Source organism: Chelonoidis abingdonii, chromosome 2 (assembly GCF_003597395.2).
Source record: "Chelonoidis abingdonii isolate Lonesome George chromosome 2, CheloAbing_2.0, whole genome shotgun sequence".
Classification (NCBI taxonomy): domain Eukaryota; kingdom Metazoa; phylum Chordata; order Testudines; family Testudinidae; genus Chelonoidis; species Chelonoidis abingdonii.
In genome coordinates, this window is record NC_133770.1 from 262,932,458 (window position 1) to 262,954,536 (window position 22,079).

The following is a 22,079-nucleotide window of genomic DNA, read 5'->3' on the forward strand; positions in this document are numbered from 1 at the left end:
TGCTGATATATTAATTCTAACATGACAAGTAATTGTGATTTGTTGATTTGAAAAACTGTAAATCTGCATTTTCATGTAAATTAAAGTATCAAATTTTTATTTAACATTCAGTATTTAAGTGGTTAAATTCAGGGTAAATTCTGTACCATTCCATTATGTAAGAAAAGGGGGGCTGTAAGTTCTTCAGCAAGGAGAAAACAGATTTGACAAGAAAGTATTACATTCTTACTATGTATTGCAAACTGTTTATTACTAGAAGTTAATCTGTGTTCTGAGAGTGTTTTCTGTGGCAAATCAGTTTTTATAAATGAAGACTCTTGAAGTATTTTATGCTGTGGACTTTGGTATGCATCCCTCCTTTGCCTTTAGAATAGTTCCTTCCAATGATGCAAACTCTGACCGGACTGATTAACTTCCTTGTAGAAACTGGTGTGCTACTCGGAGGCAAGATTGCAACTAAAAGTGAAATGGGGAATGTGCAAAAAAAGTTTTCCAGCAAAGGAGATGGCTGTAAGTCAGAGACGCAGAAGCAGAGTGAATACACTGAGAGTAGAGTAAAAAAAGACATATCAGAGAAAAAGACAATTGAACATTTACCGGACCATGAAGGTGCAGTTAATGGTTATCTAAATGGTAAAAAAAAGAATGAAAGCAATGATGTAAAAAAGGAGACCTCCAGTTCACATGGGACAGAATCTTCATTCGCTGGGAAAAGCATTTCTAATTTGCTTCCTGCTACTGCAGCAAAACTGAAAAGTGAAGGAAATGAGTTCTTTAAGAATGGACAGTTTGGAGAGGCTGTGCTGAGGTACTCAGAGGCCATTGAAAATGTCATCAATTTAGGTGAGTTGTGATACCGTATGAAAAGAGTAGAATCACTATTATTGTTAAAAGAACCACAGTTTAACCATCATAGCCTATCCACAGATTTCTGACAGAAACTGACAGGCTGTAAATTCCTCTGTGATAAATAATAGGCATTTTACAAAATGAGTCACAAAAGGTACGATAGAGTGAAATGAATAGAAAGATTGATAATCCTTCGTGACAGTAATGTTTGCATATGTTTACGTACTAGAATAATTATATGTATTGTAGATGACATACTGAATAAACAAAAGCTGCCTGAAGGTTTGCATCATCAGCAAACTGCAGCAGTGCAGTGTAACTCAGAACATACTGTAGTCTTTTTTTAATTGTAATTCAATGATATTTAAATAATGAACTTTCATTGTACTTGCATATAATTTTAGGAGTGCAAAGTCAAGATGATCTAAGTATCTTGTATTCAAATAGAGCAGCATGTTACCTTAAAGAAGGCAACTGCAGTGACTGCATTCAAGATTGTAACAGGTAAACAGCACTCTTTCTTGTAGGGAAACAACATTCCTATTGATGATTAAACAGTTTCTCATTATTAAAATACTATTTTAACTGAGTCATTCTAAGGAAGGGCTGGTTTCTTGTCATATTGACAGGAATCTTTGTCTGTTAAAATATGTTATGAATCACTCACTACTAGGGGAGAGGTAATTTTAAGAATATTTTACAAGTTGATTTGTAAAGACAATTAAATCTTCCCAAATGTACATAGAAATGCATGGAAGACTTAAATGAACAAAATGTTAACGTTAAATGAAAACAGGCTCTTTACTGAACAGTTTTTGAATGCTCCATAGTTATTTATATATAGTCTCTTTTCACCCTAGGAGTGACAGCCTTGTTTGAAACCATTTTAAAGCATGTTTACAGTAGAAATTGTTTTGCATGTTCACTCAACATATTCACAATCTGTGTTACAATTATGTTCAGAAACTGAGCTAGAATTCTGCTGTCTTCTTATGGTGCATTGTTTTACGGCACCATTGGCTGAAGGTCAGGTACCCTCAATCTCCCCCTCCAAAAAAACCACACTGAAGTATTACGGTTTTTCCTAAAATTTCTGTTGAATTTCATAAGAGTGATTAGTGAGTGTAAGGCCAAACAAATTTCCTCTTTTGTAATGCAAAACTGTAACGTTCTGGAGTGCAATCGAAACCTGTGGAGAGCGTGGAGTTGCCTTTCCAGGAGGCTTCAGGATCCAAAGCATTGGACCAGGGCTGCCCAGTATGTTGACATGAGTGCATGTTTGTTGCTGACAGTGGGTGTTCCAGGCAGAGAGTCATAGTAACAAGGCATTGTGAGGCATGGGGTTACAGGATAAGAGGTGACAGAACTCTTCACTGGTCTGAATTGCACCCCAGAATGTTGCATATATGCAACTAGAGTATAAAAAATATTAATAACTGGATATAATGTAGATTTAGCTTTTCATTTTTATTAATTAAGCTGCTAACATATTGAATATAGTTTACCATCTGCTTTAGGAGTTTTCTTAGAATGAGCGGTTTTTTTCATACACTTTCTAATACGCTGCATAATTTAAACTTTGTTGTAATTAGTGAAGATATAAGATAGTTGAAAAAGACAGACGTTTACTGACCAAATAAAGTTACAAAATTATAGCAGTAAATTGCTTGTTCAATTTCTTTGACTATAACTCTGCCATTGAAAACTATACTGTGAACCTGTGTTTTGTATTCTATCTAAGTGGAAAGCTATATCATCATCATCAGTATAATATTAATTTATGGTACTACCCATAATATGCTCTACAGTTTCTATATAGACAGAGAGGTATGGTTCCTGCCACAATGAGCAGAGACAACAAATAGACAGAAGTTAGGAAGAATGGGAAATAGAAACAATATTTAAAAAAATGTCAATTGGATTTGCTGTAGGCAGCACAACAGAAATGGGTAAGGTTTAATAATGATTTATGATAGACTTCAGCAAGGCTATGGATGGCATAGTGCTTGTATTCTTGATGTAAAAAAAAACACCCCAAAAATGTTTTACACATTTGTCTTCTAATATTTGTTTCTTGAGAGGCTTCCAGAAATCCTCTTTGCTCCTCTTCCCCATAAGGGTCCTGATCTGAAGTAATTTACCCTTTGTCTGTGGAAATCAGGATGTAGCTCCCTTATACTAGTTTCCACTTCCTCATATTACTGCTATGGCATAACCTGTCACCTGACTAACATTACCCTCCAGCTATACCCTGAAAATGCATGCTGGCTAGCTTCATCTCCCAGATGCTGGTAGTCCCCAAGAAATGCACCCCTTCCGTCTGACTTTGTATCTACCCTTTAGATTACACCAAATTCTTAGGTGTTATGAACCTGAAAATTAGTTAGTGTTCTCAAGTTAAAAGCAGTAGTTGAGCCTTAGTAGTACTGTGGAGTGATGCATAATTGCTATTCTAAACAGTACTTAGCAGTAGGAGGGATTTTGGAAGCTTTTAAACATAAATATCTTCATTATTTAGATAGGATACGTACTCCTGTGTATATATAACACCTACTGCCTAGAATCCTCTAAATTGCAATACTCCTATTGTTCCATTAACAAAAGACACTTTTTAAATAATAATGCTTTTGTGGGCATTTTGTGCTTTTGTGAGCCCATCATGTCACTGGAGCAGTCCATGTAGTTTAGAAGTAATACTCATTGTGCTGCACTAGAGACTGAGCTTGCTGCCTGACCGCATCAGCAGCAGTGTTATCTGGGAGACATCCTGCCAAAACAGTCAGTTTTTTCCTTGTATGCTAACCTCACTTGCTCACAGCCAACAGGCAGTTGTGTACTGCTTGTACTATTGTTAAATATTTTCTTCATGTTTTACAACTACTGAGGAACTGAAAGCTATTAAAAGAACAAGCAGACAGAACAAGCATAAATTCATAAGATCCACACAGATCTAGGCACCACTTAAACAGAACAATCATCCTATTAAGATTAAGCAGAATAACCACATTAAAATTCTGTTAAGTATGGCGGGCCTTAAATGTGTTCACTGTGGAAGAAGTAGGTTACCAGACTGAGTTAACAAATTTAAGTTGAATATATTATGATAAAATATGCTAGCATGTACCTGGCTGCAATCCCATGTTGGGTTTTTTTAGTTGCTAGTAAACCACTCCAGATCTGCTTTCCTATTTTGTCAAGATAACTCCAAAATGAAATAATGGACATACTATGTATAGTTCTTTATATAATTGAATAGCTTCATTAGGCTTACGTGACAATTCTGTTTTCAGCCCTGCACTGCTTGTAATCTTTTTTTCTTTTGTATTCTCAAGAGCTCTGGAACTTCATCCATTTTCCCTTAAACCTCTTCTGCGACGGGCGATGGCATACGAGTCCATGGAGCGATATCGGCAGGCATATATTGATTATAAAATGGTTCTACAGATAGACAGTGGGATCCAGGCAGCAAATGACAGTGTTAATAGGTAACCTCAATTTGTGGCTTTTGTGTTCTTATAAGATGCTGAATGGAAAAATAGGATTTTATATTTTATTTTATTTTATTTGTTTTCCTTTATCCTCTCCCTGTCCTCTATGTGCCTCAGAGTTAGAAGTATATACAGAAATACCAGTTGTTTGTTCTTAATTATGTTCACAGTAACATCATTTCCCATTGGTTGTATTCACTCTACAATTAAACCATGAGTGTAAATTTGAAGGGTGGACTTTTCTTTTGTTTTCAGCACCTGTGAATGTACCATCTTTTTTCCTGTACTGTTCTGTCATTTGTCTATTACCCAAGCTGTATTGTTCCTCCTCTCTTGTTCTGTGCTTTCCCCATTTCTTTTTAATTCCTTCTGTGTTTTGGTCAGTGTGAGGGCAGCAGCAGAATGAAACTTGTAGGATTCCTGATCCCTGAAGTGCCAGGCTAATGTTTGACATCTAGCCTGCACAGAGATCAACATTCTGTTAAGTTTCACTGTGCTACCACTTGTCAATAGTAGCTTATTAGTGGCTTGAACTGCTTCCCTGAGAGTATATTAAAAATTTGATCTTAATCCATGTGAGCAAAATTTCGTGTTTTGTGCTGGATATTTCACCCTTTTCTATGTAATTTAAATTTTATAACCTAAGGCAGAAATCTCCTGCAAGTTCTGCATGGCAGATATCAACTCTCAATATTCTCCTCTCTCTACTCTGCTGACCTCAATGAGAGATGCATGTATATGTGGAGAGCAAAATGTTAAAGCTGGGATCTTCCCTGTGACTCTGTGAGAATTTTGCCCTTAGTGCTTGGGTCTACAAACCTTTATTCTTGTATTAGATTGCAAAATGCTATCTTGGGCTGGAGTAGAACACTAATTTCACATGATAGTCTTGACAGTAAGATCTCTAAGTTCAGTGGTCTGCTAAACTCTTTCGTTTCAGTGTCTGCATTGGTCATCCGTTTAATACTGAAGCATACAAGAGAGAATCTCAATCTCTTGCCATACAGCTTAAGTGCCTCTTACATTCAAGACCAAATTCATAAATACTAAAATGTTTAGCATGTTCTACATGTGGCTGCTGGCAGTAAAAGCGAGAGGGAACTCTGGGGAGCTGTATTTGTGTTTGGGTAACAATATTTTTTCCCAGAGTATAAGATTTGTACCTCATACACCTCATGAGTGTAGCATCACTTTTGAAAAAAAAAATTAGTTATTGATATTCGAATACTGGACAGATTAAATATGGGAGTTACTGAGAGGGTATATACTTGGAATCTCAGTGATTTTAGAGTCTTTTTTTTTTTTTTAAACTACAACTATGTTTAAAGGGCTTTATTTTTTTTGTAGGGGGCTTCAGTTTGCTCCCCTTCTTAACTTTTGGTTTGCTACCAGGTGAGATAATACTAGCGATAGTCACTGTCTACACAGTGTATAGTCTAAGAAATATAATTTTTCTAACCTTTTTAGTAGTTTCAAACCCCCATCATTCTTGCTGCCAACTGCAGATCATTAATTTCTGTAATTATATTTATAGCAACTGCATAGAATTGTGCTTGATACTTCAAACATTGTCATACTTACATTTCTTTTAATTTACAGTAATTCTGTGAATCACAGAACTGTATTTGCTTTTTTCTGCTTTAAATATTGTGTATGAGAACAGAGAAGCCAGTATGCATTGAGCAATAGCCTACATATATTCAACCTTCAATATTAGAACCTGTTTTATAAAGAGGGACGGACGGAGCATTGAGGTTATTTCCTATGCTTCTTGAAAAGTGAACGGTAACTTTAACTTCTACCTGTAGGTGTATGTACACCAGAAGGGATCTTAGGTTAACATTTTCTGTAAAGGATGTTATCTTTAACTGTAGAGTAAACTTGCCAGTACATCAGTGCCTGCATCTGGTACTAGATGACTTCCTGTGTGGTGAAATTACGGATGTCAAGCAATTGGTGTGCATGGTTTTATCTCCTGTATCACTATCTTTTATTTATAAACAGGTACTTTAGAAATTTCCTGATTGATGTTCTTGTAACTTATGGAGGGTTTAAGCTTCCTATTTTTTCTTCTTTAATATTTTTCCCTTTTTTTCCTTTCTAGGCCCCTTATGCTTTTAGCTTCACTACTTATTACTCTTTCTTCCCTGGCAACCCATCATCTTATTTCAGTTGCTTCTTCCTTCTCCTCCTTTGCTGGTAATTCATTTTTGGCTTTCAGATTTTGTTTTTAGAGTATAGCCCTCTTGCACAAGTTTAAATACAATTTATTTTAAAATTTTTATCATTCTAAATTCAATTTAAATAGCTGATCAAATAAAGAAAATACACCTCTACCCCGATATAAGGCGACCTGATAGAACACAAATTTGGATATAACACGGTAAAGCAGTGCTCCGGGGGGGCGGAGCTGCACCCTCCAGTGGATCAAAGCGAGTTTGATATAACGTGGTTTCACCTATAATGCAGTAGGATATTTTGGCTCCTGAGGACAACGTTATATCGGGGTAGAGGTGTACTCAGTTTCAGTGAAAAAGAGAAACAGTTTTAAAAGAAACAGTTTAAGAAGTGAATTGCAAAGGAAAAAAGGTGGCATTTCTACCTTTCCTGTTCCTTTTTGGTGGAAAAGGATAACATCAAAATGTCATTTTAAAAAATATTTTTCTGCATGTCTTTTATATTAGGAATATCAGGTCCTGGCTTCCTGTTTTTATTGGAGAACTTTTTAAGATCCTCAAGGGGATCTGACTGGTGATATCACAGGAAGCTGACTAATCTGCTGTTCTTTCACCCCTAGGTGAAGGGGAATCTTATTCAGGCTATCTTCTGAGGCTGGCCTAAATAACCAGGTCCTCCAAAAATCTTACAAGCAAAAATGGAGCTCAGGTCCTGAAGTTCCTATTAAGTCATGTAAAAGACAAGCAGCATTTTTAAAATAAAACTTTGAGATTATCTGTGTACATCAAAAAGAAAGCATTGAAGGGTGTGAGCAATTTATTTGTTTTTGCTTTGCAGTTCCACCATTAATAAGAGAGTTTGTCATGTTGGTTAGAATATGTTGAATGACTTTTTTTGTGGTGTCCTGATACGTTATCCTGCAAGAGTGGTAGCAAGCACTGTTGTTTGAAGGATCTTGCTTATGGAAACTGTTCCCTGTAATGATGTTCCAGAACCTAGGTTTGGCAAGCTTCCTTTCAGTGAGGCTTTTCATCAGTGCCATTTTACCACTGACTGCATACCATCAGGTTTCCATGCTAGTTTTTTTTTTTTTTTTTAAATGTTCTGTTGGATTGACTAATATTTCTTCTGTTCCTTTTTAATTATTGTGAGGCATCTATAGGCCATGGGAATGGGGACTGTGTATATGCACTTCCATTCACTAAATGGACTTCTCTTTCTAATTGACTCTAATTACAGGAAACATACTGGTATTCCAGTATATTAAAAGCTGCATAGTTCTTCTGGTGAAATTTGTTACAAACTGTTGTATGAAAAGTATACTGTATAAACATGGCTCTATCAAATTCATGGTTCATTTTCATAAATTTCACAGTCAATGCATTTTAAAAATCATGAATTTCAGAGTTTCAGATATTTAAATTTTAAATTTCACAGGATTGTAACAAAGCATGAATATGTATTTTTAAAATGGCAAAATATAAACATGTAAAGCCTTTAAGTGTTTTCCAAACTGGGGGTCCCGACCCGAAAGACAGTGAGAAGGCTATTGTAGGGGCAATGTGGCATTGCCACCTTTCTGTGCTGCCTTCAGAGCTGGGTGGCTGGAGAGCGGTGGCGTCTGGCCAGACACCCAGCTCTGAAGGCAGCTCTGCCGCCAGCACAGAGGTAAGGGTGGCATGGTATGGTATGGTATTGCCATTCTTTCTTCTGCGCAGAAGTCAGGGTGGCAATACCGCAATCCCCCACATTAGTCTTGCCACTCCCTTTTGGGTCAGGACCCCCAGTTTGAGAAACACTACTTATAGCATAGTGTAAAAGTACACAAAAGACCAGATTTTATGCATGGTCCATGTCACATTTTTCATGGCCGTGAATTTGATCTCTATTCGCTGGCCAGTATGAATGAGCTTGCATATACATACCAGATGTGTTCATCATAAGATCCTTTAATACTCTCTCAGGTATGGCTGAAGTTTGTTTAAATAAGGTGTTTAACACACATTGCCACATAGTGGCTGAACAATATAATACAGAAGAGTGTTCTGTTACATTTCCCCCTACCATTCTTACCATATACAATATTTACACTATTAGGCTATCATTGAAGTTCAGTATGTATCAGTCTGTTGCATGTCTCTGAATCATACTGGTTTCTAATTACATGACCCAAACATCTAAGAGCTTGATCATCTGGCTGTCCATTAGTTGCAGTGACTGGCTGTGGTTGATTTGGAATCCTTGAGTCGTTGTCATCTTTTTCTGTTCTTTATTCTCTTCATGGATCACCTTGAAGAAGAATTTCAGGACAGATGCACCATGAAACCAGTGATATATCTGAGATACATGATATTTTCATCTTCTGGACAGATGACCTAGACTCCCTCATAGATGTCCACCACAACTTCAACCACTCCCACCCATCAATTATACTTTTTCTAAAATACTCCCACATTAGCATCAAATTCCTAGAAACCATGATGACCTTCAGCAGTGGAACCCTACAGACATCTATATAGAAGAAACCCACGGATGGCTACAACTACCTTCACAGATCCAGTAAATTCCCCAAACACACCAAGAAATCTTATCTACAGCCAGGCACTCAGATACTGCAGAATATGCTCTGAGGAAAGTCCAGGATACAAACCTTAATGCACTTAAAACTGCCTTCACCAAACAAAGTAGATCACATCATAGAATGGGCCCCCAAATACTTGAGAGAACCTCCTTCAATATAGAAGTAAAATCTCCACCAACCACACACCTCTAGTTGTCACTTATTGCCCCACATTGATGATACACCCATATGGATTCCCAACAGTTATACTCCGTACTTGATGGGGTCCACATCCAAAAGGAAATCTTTCCTGAACTCCTTCTGGCCTTCAAATAACTCCTCCAGACTCTCCAAGCTCAGCATCAGGAGCAACCTCCCCACAGATTAGGAAACACCACTCAGCCCTACCAGAACAACAGATGCAAAACCTGTAGACATATCTTCACTGCTCAATGATCAGCATCTCCCACAAAACACCTTTTGAGATCCATGAGTCCTTGCCCATCTATCACAACATATGACATACCTTATCCAGTTCAGTGAATGCCCCAATAATCACTATGTGGGTGAAACAAGACTGTCACTAGGCTCTCAAATGAACTCACACAGAAAAATGGTAAAAGACAAGAACATCATATCACCTGTGGGTGAACACTTTTTGCAAAGCAATCACTCAATTGCTGACCTCTCAGGCCTTACCCTCAAAGAAAATCTGCACAACACCTTCCAAAGATGAGCCTGGGAGCATAAATTCATAACTTTTGCTAGACGCTAAAACTCATGGACTGAGTAAAGTCACTGGATTTATGGCTTATTACAACAATCTATAACTTACTAAAGCCGCCAGCTTCCCTCCTACCCCATGACTGGAGAGGTGTTAATAAGTCAGTTCACCTTGAATGGTCCCTTGAAATATATGTTAACTATTGATGTAAACAATGTGTTCTACCTTGTATTTAGTTGTGACACTGAGTACATTTCTCAGTTCTGAAGAAGAGCGTTTTTTGTTTTTTTTTTAAGGAGATATCCTATCTCCTAGAACTGGAAGGGACCTTGAAAGGTCATCAAGTCCAGCCCCCGGCCTCCACTAGCAGGACCAAGTACTGATTTTTGCCCTGATCCCTAAGTGCCCCCTCCCCCGAACTCACAACCCTGGGTTTAGCAGGCCAATGCTCAGACCACTGAGCTATCCCTCCCCCCTCTGTGGAATCTCAAAAGCTTGTCTCTCTCACCAAGAGAAGATAGTCCAATAAAAGATACTGACTCATTTACCTTGTTTCTCTGCTATCCTGGGACCAACACAGGTACAACAGCACTGCATACAGCCTCTTAGAGTCTTTTTGTAGACCTTTGAGGGTCTTGTTGGAGTGAGGAGACTGGGATTGGGCCCTAACTGTTTATCTTCTGTAGTTATACTATAATATTAAAAAGCCTTTCAGTTTATAAATACTGTACTGTAAACATTTAAAGAATAAAATCAAGGGCAGGAAATGTGAATCTGGATTACTTTCTTCCATTCCAGCCTCATTTTTAATGTTGCATCCAACATTGTTGAATCCTTTTCAGATGTATATCAATTGTTTCTTTTAATGAAAAACGATTTTCATATATAATATTAATATATTTTTGCATCAGTGGTGGGAGTAATACAGCTGCATATTGCAAGATTATGAAATAAAATTTGAACATAGCAAAATTTGGACAGCGCAGAATTTTCCTTCAAGAATTGGTTCCTAGGCTTTTCCTGATCTTTTTTCTCAATGTAGAAAATTTTCTAATCAGTTTTCATTAATATTTAATATTTTCTTTTTAAAAGATATTATAAAATGTACAGCAGTGTTGTCAAGTTTTTTATAGCTTAGTTTTCTTTATTTAGGTCTTAATCCAGAACCCACTGTGATGAATCCGGTGACTCCCATTGACTTTAATGGGTTTATTTTGGGCCTTCTATGGTTTGGAATAATCTAGTTGCCTACAGTTTGTGAGCAGTCAAAGTACACTTCCATAAGAAAAGGGTCAAGTTGAGACCATTTTAAATGAATTTTCTGTACATTTTTAAATGGGGATAATGAATTCATGCTTAGAGACTCAGTGCAAGAAGTTTTTCAGATACTTTGAGTTGCAGTAATATTGCAGAAAGTAGTTGTATGTATTTAATGTGATATCAACAGCTGTTAAAAGTACATTTTGTGTCTGAAACTCTTGTATATAATATTCTCACAAGGAATACCTTGAAATTCACATCTGAGATAAATGAGCAAAAAAAAATTTTCTCTTCAGTTTTAGTTTATACAGTAAACAGGAATCAAGGCTGAATCCTGCAAGAGGCTGAGAACTCTCAGTACCCACTTGCTGAGGCTCTGACCCAGCTAAACACTTAATCACATGCTTAAATGCTTTACTGGCCAGGCCTAAGTGAGTTTCTCCTTTGCTGAAAAGACCCGTATAAATGCCAACAAAGAGAATAAAAACTCTAAGGGGGGAAAAAAAAACTTAAGGATCTTTTTTTAAAAATTCAGGACAGTACTACTTAAATTGGGCACTGTGGGCAGGTCTACACTAGAAGCGCTACATCGGTGTAATTGCGCCCCTGTAGCACATCTGGCAAAGATATTCTATGCCAAAGGGGGAGAGTTCTCCCATCCGCATAATAAATCCACCGGCACTATCCACACTGGCACTTAGGTCAGTGTAACTTACATCAGTCGGGAGGAGGCTTATTCACATCCCTGACCAACGAAAGTTATACCGAAGTACGTGCTAGTGTAGACCTGGCCTATCAGAAGAGTTTTACTAGAAGAATTGAAGGACAATGATATTCTTAAAATTGAAGTTAAGCTGTAAAAAGGAAAAAAAAATGAAAAATCATGTATGTTTTTGTCTTCAGAATAACAAGAACTTTAATAGATCAAGATGGTCCAAGTTGGAGAGATAAGCTACCACCAATTCCAGTTGTCCCTGTTTCTGCTCAATTACACAAATGGGATGGAGGAAGCCTTACTTCAGAGACTAAGCGAAAGAAGATTGCAGACTTTAATGGAGATAGTCAATCAGAGATGAACAGTATGTATGGCATATGCAAATATGTAGAGGTAAAAAAAATGGAAATATAGTTTAACAGAAGTTAAACATACCATTGCTTTTCAAAATATTATCTGAGGAAGCAATATACTTATAAACAGCAAATCTTTCTGAAAGGAAAAGTTGGATAATGGTCGAGATTGGATTTAATAACCTGTATAGATTTAATAACCTATATAGATCCATAATATTATGCTGCTTTGCCACCTCATGGATGAGTTTTCAATGTGCATTTCCTTGAATATATATATAATGTTGGTAAGAATATTGATCAGCAATATGTTGATACCCACTGTAACTGGGTATCAACATTTACTTAAAGCCCTATTTACTTAACCTTTAATTACATCATTTATTTTGAAAGTAGAGTCATGCTCTACATCATGATAGAATGTTGCTGTGACTACTGCATAGCCTCTCTCCACCAATAATGTTACCTCTTAGCTCAAGGATGATTTAGTTGGGGTTGGTCCTGCTTTGAGCAGGGGGTTGAACTAGATGACCTCCTGAGGTCTCTTCCAACCCTAATCTTCTGTGATTCTACGATAAGTATACAAAGTTGGTGAACCTGTAAGAATGGCAAATGTATGTTTCTAAAGCATGCTGTCTTTAGGGAACTCAGGGCTTGTCTGCACAGCCCCGTAGTTCAGACTACAGGGGTGTGAATTGTGGTGGGTGCTAAGTGTTGCGCTGTGTGGATACTGCAGGTGGAAACTAGAAGGTACCTAACTTCTATTAGCACAGCCCTCTTCAAATGGGATAATGTTAATGTGAACTAGGTACTTTTCAGTTTGCACTAGCAACATCCACACGGGATAGTTATACAATGCATTCTTCAGTTCACATCCCCCATAGTCTGAACTACATGGCCATGTAGACATAGTCTCAGTTACAGGAAATATTTTTTTCACTCCTAAACTCCATGGCATTAGATGATCTAACCATAATTCATTACTGGAAAAAGGCATGTCCTCATTCAGCCTCCACTCCTGAAGCACTAAAGAATTAATGATGTTATTGCTGTCTGAAAGATAATTTAAAGAATTACTCTTCACCTTTTGTGTATCAATTGGGAAACAAACACACCACATATTTATAGTTATAACAGATCTATGTACAAGATGAATTAACTGAGCAAAAAATGAGTGGAGGCAGATATGTTGGTAATATTAGGTAATATTGAAAATTGATATTAGTATTAGTATTATTTGTTTGTTGAATACCAACAATGTGCATTAGAATTTTGCCTGAGAGAAGGAAACTTGACTCAAAGAATAAGACCAGGCAGTAGTAATTTACAGTACTTTGGATTTTATAGGGAAAGGTTAGTATTGCATACTCAACCATAGTATGACTATGGAAAATCGCTTTCCATGGAGGGAACTATAGTGAAACGAGTCTCACCGGCGCAGCGCTTCCTGCTGGTTATCCTGGGAATTAGCTCTCTAACATATGGAGCGCCTCCTATTCTCCGGTGTCTCACCTGCCTCAGGCCCTTGTGTCCCTCCCGGACCCCAATGCCCTTTACCTTGGGGTTCTGCCCCAGCACTAACACATCATGCACTGGGTCTCCCCTCCCAGGGGAACCTCCAACCCTCTCACCCACCATGCCTCAGTAGCTACGGCCAGTCACCATCTAGCCCCCGTTCACTGGGGTAGACTGCAGTCTGTCAAAACCACTCATCACTGGCTGGAGGTTAGACCAGCTGCCTCTGCCTGTCTCTGGGCTGCTGCCTCTGCAACCCCAGGACCTGTTTTGGCCCTTTAAGCAAGGCCTGCAGCCTAGGGATTTACGAGGCTGGAGCTCCCCAGCTCTTCCTGCCTTTCCTCAGTCCTGCTCCGTTCTCTGTAGCCTGAGCTCCCAGGGAGCCAGGTCCTTCTCCCTCAAGGGCTGGAGGGAGATTGACTCAGCTCCTGGCTCACAGCCCTTTTATAGGGCCAGCTGTGGCTGCCTTTCCAATCAGCCTACCTTATTGGCTCCCTGGGGCAGCCCTTTCCCAGGGCCGTTTTAACCTCTTCAGGGTGACTGCACCCACTACACCCTCCCCCCTCCTTTTCCCCCCCCAATCCCACACCTGGGAGAAGGGGGGGTCCTCGAGCCTGTGCAACCTGGAGATGCCCCGCCAGTCGTACTCACCACTCCTCATTGTCCTTCAATTTTAGGGCCAGATCTTCTTTTTCCCAGTGGGCTTTTTGTAGCTCCGCCTCCGCCATCCAACGGGCCTGCTCTGCAGCCTCCAGCCACGGACACAGGCCAGAATCCCCGGGCCCTCTTCCTTCAGGGTCTGGGTTCCTACTGTGACCTGCTCCACAACAATCTGGTTCCCGGCCTCTTGGTGGACCCACTCTGTCCCAGTCTCTTTGTCTGCCATCCCCTGTGGGTGGCTCTCGGGCAGGTTTACTGCCATCTCTGCAGCAGCTACCTGGCCGGTTTTTGACCCCTTTGGGTCCTCAGGCCCTTCCACCTGAATTCGTCGTCTTCTGAGGGGGAAGTTCCTCTTTATGTGGCCCCGTTCGTGGCAGCCAAAGCAGGCTTCCCGCCCCCTTGCTGCCCTGGGCCCCGGCTTCTGCTGTTGGTCCTTCTCTGGGACAGCCATCCCTGGGCTGCCCTGGGTCAGACTCCTTGAGGCAGGGCACTCCCTCTATAGATGCCCCCACCACCCACAGGCTCAACACCTACATTGCCTCCTGACTTCCCTTGCCAGGTGACCTCTCGTAGGGGCCTGTCCCTTCTCCAGTTCTGGGTCAGGCTTCCTGTCCCCATCCCACTAGGGACAATCCATCCTTACAGGTCCACGCCACCCACAGGCATGACAAGCCCCGCACTCTGCCCTGAGTCTTCTGGCCCCAGCACTGGGCTTTTCCCACCAGTCTCGGCGGTCTTTTTGGAACTCCTTCTGCAGAAGTTTCACGAGGGCCCACTGCTTCTCTGCCAGCTGCCCCAGTTGTGCCTGCAAGGCCCACTGTACCTCCCACTGTCTCTCCTGGTTCTCCCCAAACTCTTGCACAAGTTTCTCAAGCCTCTCAGGCTGTTGGACTGCCCCTTTCCTCACAGGACCAGACCCTGGTTTAATACAAACAATAGGAAGTAAATAACTCACAGTTAGCATGTGGAATTTATTGTCATGGAATGTTGTGATGGCCAAAAGTCTAACTGAGCTAAAAAAAGAAGTAGATAAGTTCACGGAGGATACGTCCATCAGTGGCTATTACTCAAGATGGTCAGGGATGTAACCCCAGGCTTGGGTAACCCTAAACCTCTGACTGCCAGAAGCAGAGATGAAAAGACAGGTGGATCTCTCCAGGATTGCCCTGCTCTGTACGCTCTGACTGCAGCTCTGGTACTGGAGACAGGCTGCTGGTTTTGGAGACAGGCTACTGGGCTAGATGGACCATTAGTCTGACCCATAATGGCAGTTCTTATGTTCAGTTAGATACATTGCTTAATAAATGTTTAAATTTTTAGCCTCAAAAGGTGCTTTTGGTAAGTATTGGTTGTATAACTTTTTGTAAACTCAGAAATGGAACTTATTGTTTGTTTTGAATTAAAATTTAAAAATGACCTATTTAGTATAAACCTTTCTAGTTGTAAGAATTAAAATATTGGCTATATAACCCTGTAATAACCTTCCCATGAGGAAGAGTTTGTAGGTAATCATGGAGAGAAGTAGTCAGATTAGTAGTGATAAGGTCCAACCTGTTCTGAAAATTAATCAAATTAGTTGTAATTGTCTAAATCAAAAGATAATGCAATTTGTGGTGGTCTAGTATAAAATTAAGTCTGAACCTAGTGTGTGGATTTGGCCTTGTTTGCATTCTTCTTCGAGTGATTGCAGATGTCCATTCACTTTCTGTGTGTGTGTCCAGTGCACAGTTGTCAGAGATTTTTCCCTTAGCAGTACCCGCTGTGGTGGCAAATGCGTCCTCTGCTGCCTCACACCACTACACAAAGGTACAAAGGGCAGATCCATTCCCAACCCCCCTTGTTCTGTTTTACTGGCTATGATGGTTAATTGCAGTATCATATTCCAACGTCTTTCCCTCATATTTGTATACAATTGGATTAGTTTTAGTGTTTGTTAGTTATAGAAATAGGTTTTCTTTTAAAGTGTTTTTAAACACTTCAGTTCCCACTGCCAGGGCATACTTCGATCTCCGGCATCAAGCCCTGACATTCCTGAAAAAAACTGATGCCAGTGAGTGACCCACACTCCAGTTGCCTGAAGTGTCTCAAGGAGACTCACGTCAGGGATTGGTGTCAAATTTGCTGGGATTTTAATCCAAAAACCAAGAAAGACAGGGAGGCCAGGCTTAAGTTTTGTTTGATGGAGGCGGCCGTACATCCACCTTTGGAGCCTTCCTGCTTGGAGTGGGTGTGAGCACATCTACATCCATCAGAAATGCTCCCCCAGTTTTGACTGAGTTTTGGGGCTGATCACTCTCCCCATTACTGAGGAAGAGGCACCAGAATCTGGGAGATTGAGGTACCCAGCACTGAAGTCCAGCATATGGACAAGGATAGCAGAGTTTGCTTGAGGCCAAAGCACCCTCCAAAGCAGTCTTCTGTCAACTCTGATGCCAGCATCAATTCTGTTGAGACCAACTCTGAAGTGGCTGCATCTGATTCAACAGTACAGAAGACTGTCTTGGTACTGTGTACTCCGGAGGCTTATGTGACAGCACAGGATCTGCTGCATTTCTCTATGCAGGCTTTGCTGGCAGTCCAGGAGTTTTCTCGCGCAGTACTAGCATCTACCATACCTTTATTGTCGTCATCCCAGCATATGATATCATGAGTGCCTCCATTTCCCTGCATGCCTCTTCATGTGGTACCATCCAGAGGGAAGCCAGCCATTATCTCATGAGAACCGCGATCTCCAGGCTTCCGACGTGGAACCTCAGCACTGATAGGAACAACCCTTCCTTGGTTGGAGGAGGTGGTTTCATCTGTGGATTCTGAGGTTGGTTCCTACATGTCATACCTGCACCACAAACATCACTGTTCCCGTTCTACTGCCTATCATTGTTGGTATCCCCTGGAGGCTCTGGCTTGGCTATCAAGCAGAGACCCATGCCTAGGCAGAGATTGGGCTCTGTGACCTTACCAGTGGCCGTTATGAATCTTGTGAGGGTTTCTGTATGCCTCTATGTTGTCGCCACACCCTCTCTGCTCTGCTTATTTGAGTAGGCACCAAGATTTACCACACCAGGTCTCATGGGAGACCATTCCCAATACCAGGCTTGGTACTGAGCGGGAGACAATCGGTCCGGTCTGGTGGATCTCCCTTTAGAGGAATTGGTGGAGGCTCCACCACAGTTGTTTTTGTCTTCCTCCTCTTCATTGCATGATGAGGCAGTGGTGTTGGAATGTGCCTCATTGTCCCCTGAGGATTATAGGGTTCATCAGGACCTGTTAACTGGGTGGCTTCCACTCTATATATCCAGCTGGGAGAGGCTGGAGAAAAGTTTGAGTGGCTGGTTGACATTTTAGCTTCTGTGGAACCATCTAGGTTGGCACTCCCAAATAATGAAGCTATCTTGGAGCCCACTAACATGCTGTGGCAGACTCAAACTTTCCTTCCTTCCACCCCTCCGCCCCTGGAAAAAAGGGCTGAGTGCAGATATTATATCTTCTCACAGGGATATGAACATTTTTGCATCCACTCCCTTCCAGGGTTGTTGTTGAGCTCAGCTGCCAATGAGAGAGAATGCCAGGGTCAACAGGCCTCAACCCCGAAAGGAAAGGATGCAAACCAGGTGGATCTCATTAATAGAACACTTTATTCAACAGCAGGTCTGCAGCCCAGGATTGGTAAACAGCAGTCTTTGCTGGGATACTGACATTAGTCTCTGGACAATATATTAAAATTTAAAGACAAATGGCCAGAGGATGTGAGGCAGGAATTTCTCACCATGGTGAATGAGGGTAAATTAGTGGCCAGAATCTCCCTTCTGGTCCGTTTGGATGCTGCCGGCTCTGTGGCTAGAGCCAATGCATTGTCCATTACAATATATACAGATGCCCATGAATCCAGTCATTGGATCTTCCTTAAGAGGTCTTCACAGATGATACAGGATCTGCCCTTTGAATGGTCATCGCTCTTCTCTAAACAGGCAAATGACAAACTGCATAGCCTAAAAGACTTCAGGGTGACTTTCAGTCTTTGGGCATTTACACACCTGCTCTAAGGAGGGAGCTGTTTTGTCCTTAGTAGGTTCATTGTTATCCTTCTTTCACATCTCATCACAAAGACTTGGCCAGGAAAAAGGGCAGATGTTATAGAAGACTGCTCTCTCTTTCTGCAATATATGCTTGTTCATCTAGACTGCCTGGGAGTTCTAAGCAAATATTTTGATGTGTTTTGTCGAGGTCAGCCTACTAGTTTCTGGATTGCCAGCCTCTCCTACTTCACGGTTTGCCATCTGGTTATCTCACTACCTAAGTGTTTGGTGAAACATCACTACAGACCAGTGGGTCTTATGCACAGTAGAATTGGAATACACTCTTCAGTCTTCTTCTATCCTTGCTTCTACCTTCCTTCCCAATCCCTTTTAAGAGATCACTCTCATGAGGAGAGAAGAAGCAACCTCTTCTCCAGTTGGGAGCCATAAAGACAGCTCAACAAACATCTGAAGAAAATTAAGTTTTGCATGGTTACACTGAATTCCATTATCCCCATCCTGGAAACTGGTATGCTGTCCTTGAATTAAAAGATGCATATTTCTATGTGGCAGTGCATCAAAGCCACAGGAAATCCTCAGGTTTTTGGTAAATTGGTGCCACTGCCAGTTTACAGTGCTGCTGTGTAGCCTGTCTTCAACTCCATGGGTGTTCACAAAGTGCATGGCAGTGGTGGTAGCATTCCTGAGGAAGTCAGAAGTTCACATATTTCCCTATCTAGGCGACTTGTGGGTGACAGGCCAATCCAAGTCATAGGTACTGTCTGGAATGTCTGTCATCCACTCAAACTCCACTAGAGTTGCTTATCAACACAAGAAGTTAATCCTGTCACCTCTATAAATTCTATCTTTTGTACGAGTGGTCTTGGACAGTGCCAAAGCCAAGGCCTTCCTTCCCCAGATAAGATTCCAGATGATCCTGACCATTGTGTTAGACCTGAAGGCCCATCCTAGCATAACAGTTCACACTTGCCTCAGACTTCTGGGGCATAGGGCTGTCTCCGGAAGCTGCAAGGGTGGCTGTTATCTGTGTACTCTCTGATTCATCATCCCCTAGACATGGTGATTCAGGTGCCCATTCAAATCTTGGCCTCTCTATATTGGTGAACAGACACTTCAGATGAGTATGTGGGGTTCTGTTTGCTTCTTCTCAACGAGCTTTGACCCTGGGGGCTCAGCTGTGTTTCCTGCAGACTCAAGATTTATGGTCTGCTCAGGATTTAACTGTACATATAAATGTCAGAATTGAGGGCTGTCCAGCTAGCTTGTCAAGCCTGCTTTCCCCACATCAAGGGAAGAAATCATACTCTCAGACAATGCAGCAGCCATGTTCTACGTGAACAGGCTAGGAGGGGCCCATTTGACTCTGCTATGCCAGGAGGCAATGTGGATTTGGGACTCTTGTATTTCCAGTTCACTCCATCTCAATGTCTCTCACCTTCTGGGTGTTCAAAACAATCTTGCAGGCTGATTAACCAGATCTTTCACCAGTTACCACTAACGGTGTATCTGCGCAGACAAAGCCAGATTCATTTTCAAACTGGGGGAGACTCCCCATACAGACCTGTTTCCAACAACAGTCAACAGAAAGTGTCATCACTTTTGCCCTTGAGCAGGTCACAGTCTAAGGTCTCAGATGGATGCTTCCCTGTTGCCCTGGACAGACAAGCTCCTGCACTCCTTTCCTCCAGTTCCAATTCTGCCTAGAGTGTTGATGAAAATCAAGCAGGACCACGCTCGAGTCATATGCCTAGTTCCAGTGTGGCCTTGGCAACACTGGTTTTCCACATTACCGACCATGTCTCCCAGAGCTCCTTTGTCACTACCACTGGACACATACCTGAACTCTCAGGATCCTGGTTGCCCCCTTCACCTGACTTTCTGGATGCTCTGAGCTAACTCCTAAGGAGGAGGTTTGTTCAAAGGTGGTTCAGGATGTACTTTTAAACAGTAGAAAGCCTCCTACTGGGTTTACTTACCTGGAAAAGTGGAAAAGATTCTCCATTTGGTCATACCAAAAAGGCATTTCCATGGTTCGGACTCCAATCCGTCATGTGCTGGACTATTTTTGTTATATATCTGTAACAACAAGGTCTTGCCATTAGTTCCATCAAAGTCCATCTAGCAGCTATCTTGGCTTTCCACCTGCCAGTTGATGATCACTTATTTTTCTCCAGTCCTGTGACAGAAAAAATAAAAAATTCTATGTGCAATATTTAAAAATTCTGCTAATTTCATTTGTCAAAATAACACTATATAATTATGCCAGTTTCAATTATTTGGGTAATTTATTTCAAAATATCTGTCAGCAGCTATGTGTGTAACAATACAGACAACAAAAAATTTCCCCAGGGAGTAGAGAACTAAAGAAACCCCTACAATACCACAGTTCCTTTTCCTCTTCCCATCTCCCCCTCAGAGCCCAGCTAGGGGGCCAGACACCTGTATCCCCTCCCCCAACAGCCCAGTCACAGGGCCCCCTGGCCCGGACACTCTCCCCCCCGCCCCAGCCCAGGGATTCAGAGTGAGAAACAGCCTGATGCTGGGTCTCCGGCTTGTATGGAGTTTCCTGCACATGCCGCCTCCTTTCAGGGTGTGCTGGGAACTTCAGCTGCCAGGAACCCTCCAGCTCCTCCTCCCCCTCCCCCTGGCAGCGTCTGTTTGCAAGCTGGGGAGCTGGACTCTTCCGGGTCCAGTAGCCCCTAGTGGCAGCCTGCAGCTCTGCATTGCCAGTTCTGCAGGGAAAAAGGAATTTCTTCATAGAACATAAATTCTGCACAAATTCTGCATTGCACAGTGGTGCAGATTTCACCCACAAGTAATATCTGCAAAGGGGCTGGCTGGTCATCAGTGCATGCCTTTGCTTCACGTTATGTCATCTCTCAGCAGTCAAGAGATGATGCCAGATTTGGATGTGTGGTCCTCCAATCATTATTCAGGGAGACTCCAATTCCCCAGCTCCAGATCAAACTGCTTGAAAGTCACCTGAAGTTGAAAGGATATGTGCAATCACATGAAGAGGAAAAATGATGACTAACCTGTTGTTAGCAATAACTGTTTTTATCGAGATGTGTTGCGTATATCCATTCCACAACCTACCCTTCTTCCGCTCTCTATTGGAGTCTTTTGGTAAAAAGCAACAGAGGGGAGTTGGGGGCAACTCTGCCCCCTTTTTTCAGTATGGTGATATGAGGCAGGTGAGGGTGCATATGCTGTCCCAAAGAATACCACTGAGGGAAAAATCTCTGACAACTGTGCACTGGGTGGGCACGCACCTGAAGTGGAATGGACATGGGCAATGCATTCTGAAGAACAACAGTTACAGAACACGTTCGTAACATACATACATTTATTTATTTATTTAACTTACAAAGGGATTAAATTAAGTCTGCGTAATCACTTCTCCTGATGAAGAGTAACTGAGAAGGTGATAGTCTTCTCTTAGGATATGTTTACACAGCAAAAACTGAATGGGCAAATCTCTCTGAGGTAGCTTGAATGCACTTAGTGCAGGCAATAGCAGGGAACACAGTGCAATGTAGGCTTCAATGCAGGGTAGTACAAGCCTGACATAGGCCAGGTCTACACTGCAACTTTAAATCGGTTTAATGGCTGATATACCGATTTAACGCTGTATCCGTTCACACGACGTCGTCCTTAATATCGAGTTAACCGCCTCCTTAAATCGATTTCGGAACTCCTCCCAAACGAGAGGAGTAGCGCTAAAATCGATAGTGATAACT

General features: G+C 41.4%; 1 protein-coding gene across 2 annotated transcripts in view; it reads left to right on the forward strand.

The window, feature by feature from the left end:
* Positions 1-22,079, forward strand: part of SPAG1 (sperm associated antigen 1) — a 71,948-nt gene that overhangs the window by 28,709 nt on the left and 21,160 nt on the right. For both annotated transcript variants that reach the window (XM_032801501.2, XM_075063133.1), the window contains 4 exons: positions 424-843; positions 1,254-1,353; positions 4,182-4,334; positions 11,963-12,138. In XM_032801501.2, the coding sequence (XP_032657392.1) occupies positions 424-843; positions 1,254-1,353; positions 4,182-4,334; positions 11,963-12,138 (849 nt within the window). The remainder of the gene's footprint in view (positions 1-423; positions 844-1,253; positions 1,354-4,181; positions 4,335-11,962; positions 12,139-22,079) is intronic.